Source organism: Carcharodon carcharias, chromosome 35, assembly GCF_017639515.1.
Source record: "Carcharodon carcharias isolate sCarCar2 chromosome 35, sCarCar2.pri, whole genome shotgun sequence".
Classification (NCBI taxonomy): domain Eukaryota; kingdom Metazoa; phylum Chordata; class Chondrichthyes; order Lamniformes; family Lamnidae; genus Carcharodon; species Carcharodon carcharias.
In genome coordinates, this window is record NC_054501.1 from 1,507,338 (window position 1) to 1,515,121 (window position 7,784).

Sequence of the window (7,784 nt, forward strand, 5' to 3'; positions counted from 1 at the left end):
CCACCACCAAACCCCCTCCTCCCCCACCACCACCAAACCCCCTCCCACCACCACCACCACCACCACCAAACCCCCTCCTCCCCCACCACCACCACCACCAAGCCCCCTCCCACCACCACCACTACCAATCCCCCTCCCCACCCCCACAACCACCACCAACACCACCAAACCCCTCCCCATCCCCCCAACACCAATTCCCCCACCACCAAACCCCTCATCCCCCCACCACCAATCACCCTCTCTATCACTACTCCCCCTCCCCCCACCACCAATAACCCTCCCTCCCACCATCAACTCCCGCCTCCCCACCACCACCACCAAATCCCCTCCCCCCACCACCAGCACCACCAATCCCCCTTCCCCCCCACCACCAATCCCCCTCCCCCTCCCCCCTCATGACCAATTCTCCCCTCACCACCACCAATCCCCCTCCCTCTTCCCCCTTCCCCCTCACGACCAAATTCCCCCCCACCACCACCAATCCCCCTCCCCCAACACCAATCCCCCTCCCCCCATCACCAATCCCACTCCCCCACAACCACCAATACCCCTCCACCCCACCACCACCAATCCTCAACCCGCATTGACCCTCCAACTGTGCAGCGCTCCCTCAGCACTGACCCTCCGACAGACCGGTGCTCCCTCAGTGCTGACCCTCCGACAGTGCGGCGCTCCCTCAGCACTGACCCTCCCACAGTGCGGCGCTCCCTCAACACTGATCCCCTGCCAGTGCTGCACTCCTAACGCCATTCGACCTGTGTTTGTGTGTGAGTGCCAGTGTGTGTCTGATTTTGTGTTTATGAGCCTGTGTCTGTGCAAGTATGTGATTTTGTGAGCGTTTGTGTAAAAAGTGTGTGTGTGTGTGTGTGTGTTTGTGTGTGTGTGTCTGAGTGTGAGTGTGTGCCTGTGTGCATGAGTGTGTGTGTTTGAGCGTGAGTGTGTGTGTTTTAGTATGTGTGAGTGTGTGTGTTTGAGTGGGTGTGTGTGTCTCAGTGTTTGTGTGTGTGTGTGCATGTGTGTGTCTGTGTTTGAGTGTGAGAGTGTGTGTGTGTTTGAGTGTGTGTGTCTGAGTGTGAGTGTGTGCCTGTGTGCATGAGTGTGTGTGTTTGAGTGTGAGTGTGTGTGTTTTAGTATGTGTGAGTGTGTGTGTTTGAGTGGGTGTGTGTGACTCAGTGTTTGTGTATGTGTGCATGTGTGTGTCTGTGTTTGAGTGTGAGAGTGCGTGTATGTTTGAGTGTGTGTGTCTGAGTGTGAGTGTGTGCCTGTGTGCATGAGTGTGTGTGTGTTTGAGTGTGAGTGTGTGTGTTTGAGGGTGTGTGTCTCAGTGTTTGTGTGTGTGTGTGTGTGCATGTCTGTGTCTGTGTTTGAGTGAGAGTGTGTGTGTGTTTGAGTGTGAGTGTGTGTGTGTGTTTGAGTGTGAGTGTGTGTGTTTGAGTGTGTGTGTGTCTCAGTGTTTGTGTGCGAGTGTGCGTGTGCATGTGTAAGTCTGTGTGCAAGTGTGTGAGTGTGCGAGTGTGTGTGTGTGTGTGTGTAAGTGCGTGTGGACCGCGTTACCCCTTGCTGCCTCACTGAGATCCTCTGAGAGTTTCGCGTGGCCTCTGTCTCTGTCCTTTGCCCTGAGCGAGGCGTGTCCTCTCTTTCAGAAAATGATGAAGGATAACAACCTTGTCAGGCACCTGGACGCGTGTGAGACTATGGGGAACGCCACTGCCATCTGCTCTGACAAGACTGGCACCCTCACCACCAACCGCATGACCGTGGTCCAAGCCTTCGTGGGAAACCTATTCTACAAGGAAGTTCCCAAGCCCGGCAAAATCCGGGCTGAGACCCTGCAGCTCCTGACGTACGCCATCACTGTCAACTGTGCCTACACCACCAAGCTCCTGGTAAGTGTTCGGTGAGGGTGTTTGGCACTACGAGGGTGAAAATGAGATACAGCGCCGCCCACATTGGGACGTAGAGAGTCACATGATTGTGGACTGTACGTAGAGAGAGAATCGGAGAGCATCCTGTAGGTAGCCAACTAGATGGGGCAGTACCTTGGAGGCATGTATATGGTTGTGCGTTAGTAATTTAACAATTTATGTTCAACCACACAATCCTCCAGAGCTCTTAGTGAGACCCCAAACAACTTTATAACATGGTAGAAGCGGTGTCTTAGGAATATGTGTGTAGTGTGTTAACAATAAACAGTTTATGTTCAACCACACAATCCTCCAGTCCTTTTGGTACGATCCCGAACAACCTTACAACATGGTGGCAGCGGTGTGTTGGAGATATGTATCTGTTTGTGTATTAACAATAAACAGTTCATGTTCAACCACACATGCCTCTAGAGCTCTTGGTACGATCCTGAACAACATTACAACATGTGAGAGTGTGTGTGTTTGATATGTGTGTAGTATGTTAACAATAAACAGTTTATGTTCAACCACACAATCCTCCAGTCCTCTTGGTATGATCCTGAACAACATTATAACATGGTGGCAGCGGTGTCTTAAGGATATGTGTGTAGTGTGTTAACAATGAACAATTAATGTTCAATCACACAGTCCTCCTGATCTCTTAGTGAGACCCCAAACAACCTTACAACATGGTGGCAGCGGTGTCTTGGTGATATATATACATAAATATATATGTTTGTGTGTTATAATAAACAGTTTATGTTCAACCACATGAGCCCCCAGAGCTCTTAGTGAGACCCCAAACAACCTTACAATAGGAGGCGTCTCAAGATGATGCACAAGCAGGTTAGCTTAGACCCACCCTGTCCATCGCCCTCCTCAATCCCTGGGCACTGCAATGCCAATGCTCATTGGGGCAACCCCTTGCCACCCCTGGTGAACCCCACGACAGAAACCCCGGCAACTTTGGACGCCCCCAAGCCTGTCGCAGCCAATCGGGCGCTTGCTCCAGGGTGTACCCCCCCACCACCGCTGTCGCCATGTGGCGGCCAACTATTGCACAGCAAGCTCCCAGCTCAGCACAGGCTGAATTGTCCCCAATATCTCCACGGGTGGCCTGGGGCCCAACTCTGTTCTGCAGCTGTTGGGCGGGGGGGGGGTGCGTGAAGGGGATGGGGTGCGGGTGGGGTGGGAGGGAGGGGGGTTGTGGGGCGGTGTCATGAGGGGGCCAGGGAGGGGTGGGGGAGAAGGAGGCTGTTTAGCCCCTCGAGCCGATGCTTGGCCATTCGATATGGCTGATCTGATTGGGGGCTTGATTGTCTTGCCTGATTCCCCCCCCACTCCACAACCCCTTGACCCCCTTGTCTCTCTCCGGATGGGCGTGGTACGTGGTATAGACACGGTGTATTGGAGCCCCTGCAGAGAGGCTACCCCCACTCAGGGGTTAAGGCAAAGCCCCCTCCCCACCGCCCCCATTGTCGATGCCAATCCTTAACCTCATTTTGAGTCTTATCCTTTGGTTTCAAACTGGGCTCTTTGCTCTGGGAAAGAGGAGGCTGAGGGGGTGACCTGATCGATCTCTTTAAAATGACGGAGGGGGTTTCAATAGGGTCGGCGTAGAGAAGATGTTTCCACTTCTGGGGGAGGGAGGGAGAGACCAGAACTAGGGGGGGTGGGTGGGGGTGGGGGGGCATCAATATAAGACAATAAATCCGATCGGGGAATTCAGGAGAAAGGTCTTTACCCAGAGAGCGGGGAGAAGGTGGAACTTGCTCCCACAGGGAGGGGGGTGGAGGTGAATCGTGTCGATGTGTTTAAGGAGCTGGATAAACACACAAGGAGAGAGAGGGATAGAAGGATACGGGGGATGGGGGGGAGGGAGATGGAGTAGGGTGGGTGGGAGGAGGCTGGGTGTGGGGGGCAGGAAACACCGGCATGGAGCAGAGGGGCCGAATGGCCTGTTCCTGAGGGCTGTAGACTTGACAGAACTAATTCAGGTCTTGTGTCACCTGATTGAAGAATTAATGTACACATTTTGGACAAGTCACTTTTCTACAAAGGAATTAATGTATTAATTATTCACAACTCTCTCTCTCTCTCTCTCTGTCTCTCTCTCTCTGTCTCTCTTTCTCTGTCTCTCTCTTCCTCTGCCTGCCTCTCTCTGTCTCTCTCTCTGTCTCTCTCTCTCCCTCCCTCTCTCTATCTTTCTCTGTCCCCCCCCCTCCCTTTTTCTCCCTCCTGTCTCTCCCTCACCTCCTCTCTCTATGTCTCTTCCTCTCTGTCTCTCTCTGTGTGTCCTTCTCCCTCTCTCTCTCTGTCTCTTTCTCTCTCTCTCTGTCTCTCTCTCTCTCACCTTCTCTCTCTCTCTGTATCTCTCTGCCATTCCCTGTCACTCTCTCTCACCCTCTCTCTCTCTCTCTGTCTCTCTCTGTCTCTCTCTCTCTGTCTCCATCTCTCTGTCTCTCTCTGTTTCTCTCTCTCTCTCTGACGTTCCCTCTCACGGTCTATCAATCCACAGCCTCCAGACATCAAAGGCGGTCTGATGCGTCAGGTTGGGAACAAGACCGAGTGTGCCCTGCTGCACTTTCTGAAGAACCTGCACAAGGATTACCAGGAGATTCGAAAACAGATCCCTGAGGAGCAGCACTACAAGGTCTACACCTTCAACTCTGTGCGCAAATCGATGAGCACCGTCATCCGCATGCCTGATGGACAATTCCGGCTGTTTTGCAAGGGAGCCTCAGAGATAGTCCTCAAGCTGTACGTATAAATATTTAATACAAACAGGAGGAGGCCATTCAGCCCCTCTCAAGCCTGTTACACAGGAACAGGATGAGGCCATTCAGCCCCTCTCGAGCCTGTTAAACAGGAACAGGAGGAGGACATTCTGCCCCCTCTCGAGCCTATTACACAGGAACAGGAGGAGGCCATTTGGCCCCTCTCGAGCCGGTTACACAGGAAAAGGAGGATGTTCATTCAGCTCCTGTCTCGAGCTTGTTACACAGGAACAAGAGGAGGTCATTCAGCCCCTCTTGAGTCTGTCATACAGGAACAGGGGGAGGCCCATTCAGGCCCACTGGAGCCTGTTACACAGGAACAGGAGGAGCACATTCAGCCCCCTCCTTGAGCTTGTACGTGCCCTGGGAGTGTTTGATGGAGACAGTGTAGAGGGACCTTTACTCTGTATCAAACCCCGTGCTGTACCTGTCCTGGGAGTGTTTGATGGGGACGGTGTAGAAGGAGCTTTACTCTGTATCTAACCCCGTGCTGTACCTGTCCTGGGAGTGTTTGACGGGGACAGTGTAGAGGGAGCTTTACTCTGTGTCTAACCCCGTGCTGTACCTGTCCTGGGAGTGTTTGATGGGGACAGTGTAGAGAGAGCTTTACTCTGTATCTAACCCTGTGCTGTACCTGTCCTGGGAGTGTTTAATGGGGACGGTGTAGAGGGAGATTTACCCTGTATCTAACCCCGTGCTGTACCTGTCCTGGGAGTGTTTGATGGGGACATTGTGCATCTGTTCTGGCCCCTGTTGATGTCTCTCTCTCTCTCTCTCTCACCGCCCCCCTCAGGTGTGACACCATCCTGGACGAAGCGGGGAATATCTCCAGCTTCACTCCTCAGCACCAGGAAGAAGTGATGAAGAGCACGATCGAGCCCATGGCCAGCCAGGGGCTCAGGACCATCTGCATCGCCTACCGGGACTTCAAGGCCAGCCCCGAACCCAACTGGGACAACGAGAGCGAGATCGTTAGGAACCTGACCTGCCTCAGTGTGGTGGGGATCGAGGACCCCGTCCGGCCTGAGGTGACCTTTCCACCCCGACCCTCCCGTGACTCCCAGCCCTGGCCCTCCAACCCCTCCCCACCCACAACCCCCCGAGCCCCTTCCCACCTCAACGTAAACTCCGGCTAATCATGAAATCTGCCCTCCCCCCCACAACCCCTTTCGTGTCTGAACTCGTGCCGAGGCCCGTTTACCCATCAGCCCCTGTTCTCGGTGACTCCCAGTCCGGTAACACCTCCTTTTTAATATTCACACCCTCGATTCCACCTCCCTCCTCACCGCTCCTCCCTATCTCTGTAACCTCCTCCAGCCCCTACACCCCTTCCTATCTCTGTAACCTCCTCCAGCCCCTACAACCTTCCCTAACTCTGTAACCTCCTCCAGTCCGTACACCCCTCCCTATCTCTGTAACCTCCTCCAGCCCCCACAACCCTCCCTATTTCTGTAACCTCCTCCAGCCCCTACACCCCTCCCTATCTCTGTAACCTCCTCCAGCCTTAGACCCCCCTAACTCTGTAACCTCCTCCAGCCCCTACAACCCTCCCTATCTCTGTAACCTCCTCCAGCCCCTACAACCCTCCCTATCTCTGTAACCTTCTCCAGCCCCTACAACCCTCCCTATCTCTGTAACCTCCTCCAGCCTTAGATCCCTCCCTATATCTGTAACCCCCTCCAGACCCTACACCCCTCCCTATCTCTGTAACGCCCTCCAGTCCCTACACCCTCCCTATCTCTGTAACCTTCTCCAGTCCCTACACCCCTCCCTATCTCTGTAACCTCCTCCAGTCCCTACACCCCTCCCTATCTCTGTAACCTTCTCCAGTCCCTACACCCCTCCCTATCTCTGTAACCTCCTCCAGTCTCTACACCCCTCACTATCTCTGTAACCTCCTCCAGGCTCTACACCCCTCCCTATCTTTGTAACCTCCTCCAGCACCTACAACCCTCCCTATCTTTGTCACCTCCTCCAGCCCCTATAACTCTCATATCTTTGTAATGTCCCACAGTCCCTACACCCCTCCCTGTCTCTGTAACCTCCTCCAGCACCTACAACCCTCCCTATCTCTGTCACCTCCTCCAGCTCCTATAACTCTCCCATCTTTGTAACCTCCCCGAGTCCCTACACCCCTCCCTATCTCTGTAACCTCCTCCAGCCCCTACACCCCTCCCTATCTCTGTAACCTCCTCCAGCCCCTACAACCCTCCCTATCTCTGTAACCTCCTCCAGCCCTTACACCCCTCCCTATCTCTGTAACCTCCTCCAGCCCCTACACCCCTCCCTATCTCTGTAACCTCCTCCAGCCCCTACAACCCTCCCTATCTCTGTAACCTCCTCCAACCCCTACACCCTTCCCTATCTCCGTAACCTCCTCCAGCCCCTACACCCCTCCCTATCTCTGTCACCTCCTACAACCCTCCGAGATCTCTGCGCTCCTCTAATTCCGGCCTCTCGAGCATCCCCCGATTCCCATCGCTCCACCATTGGCGGCCGTGCCTTCAGCTGCCTGGGGGGGGCCCTGAGCTCTGGAATTCCCTCCCTGAACCTCTCTACCTCCTTGTCTCTATCTCTTCCTTTACAACGATCCTTAAAAACCGACCTCTCTGACCGAGCTTTGGGACGCCTGTCCCTAATATCCCCGCATGGGGGCTCGGTGTTCAGATTCTGCCTGATTGTTGATTCTGTGTCAAGTCGTGGGGATGTTTTGTTCACGGCTGAGGCGCTACGTAAATGCAGGCCAATAACTGAACCACGGACACTGTTGTCATGAGAGAACTGAACAACCCCGAGAAGAGGCTCTTCGGCCCCTCTTGCCCCTGTTAGCCCTGTGTATGAACTGACTAATCGAACGCGCTCTCCTCTGGTCTCTCCCCGGTGCCTTCCAAAACGTGCTTTCTGGAACTTTCCAATCCCCTCGTCCGAGACCGAATCTGCTTTCACCCCCACATCAGGCCGCTCGATCAAATCGAATAGGCTTTTCGATTTGAATTTTCTGAGCCCCTCACCACCCACCAGGCCCCCCTCCACCCCATCCCACCGCCCTCCCCCCCACCGCAAGCGTTCTCTTCTCCTTAGAAGGGAGGAGGTTAAGGGGGGG

The 7,784-nt window shown here is 54.3% G+C and overlaps 1 protein-coding gene across 1 annotated transcript in view; it reads left to right on the top strand.

Annotated features, from left to right (window-relative positions):
• The window catches only part of LOC121272755 (plasma membrane calcium-transporting ATPase 3-like), a 47,088-nt gene that overhangs the window by 23,603 nt on the left and 15,701 nt on the right, over positions 1-7,784 (top strand). The window contains exons 8-10 of the mRNA XM_041179535.1: positions 1,644-1,886; positions 4,423-4,664; positions 5,475-5,709. Of these exons, the coding sequence (XP_041035469.1) occupies positions 1,644-1,886; positions 4,423-4,664; positions 5,475-5,709 (720 nt within the window). The remainder of the gene's footprint in view (positions 1-1,643; positions 1,887-4,422; positions 4,665-5,474; positions 5,710-7,784) is intronic.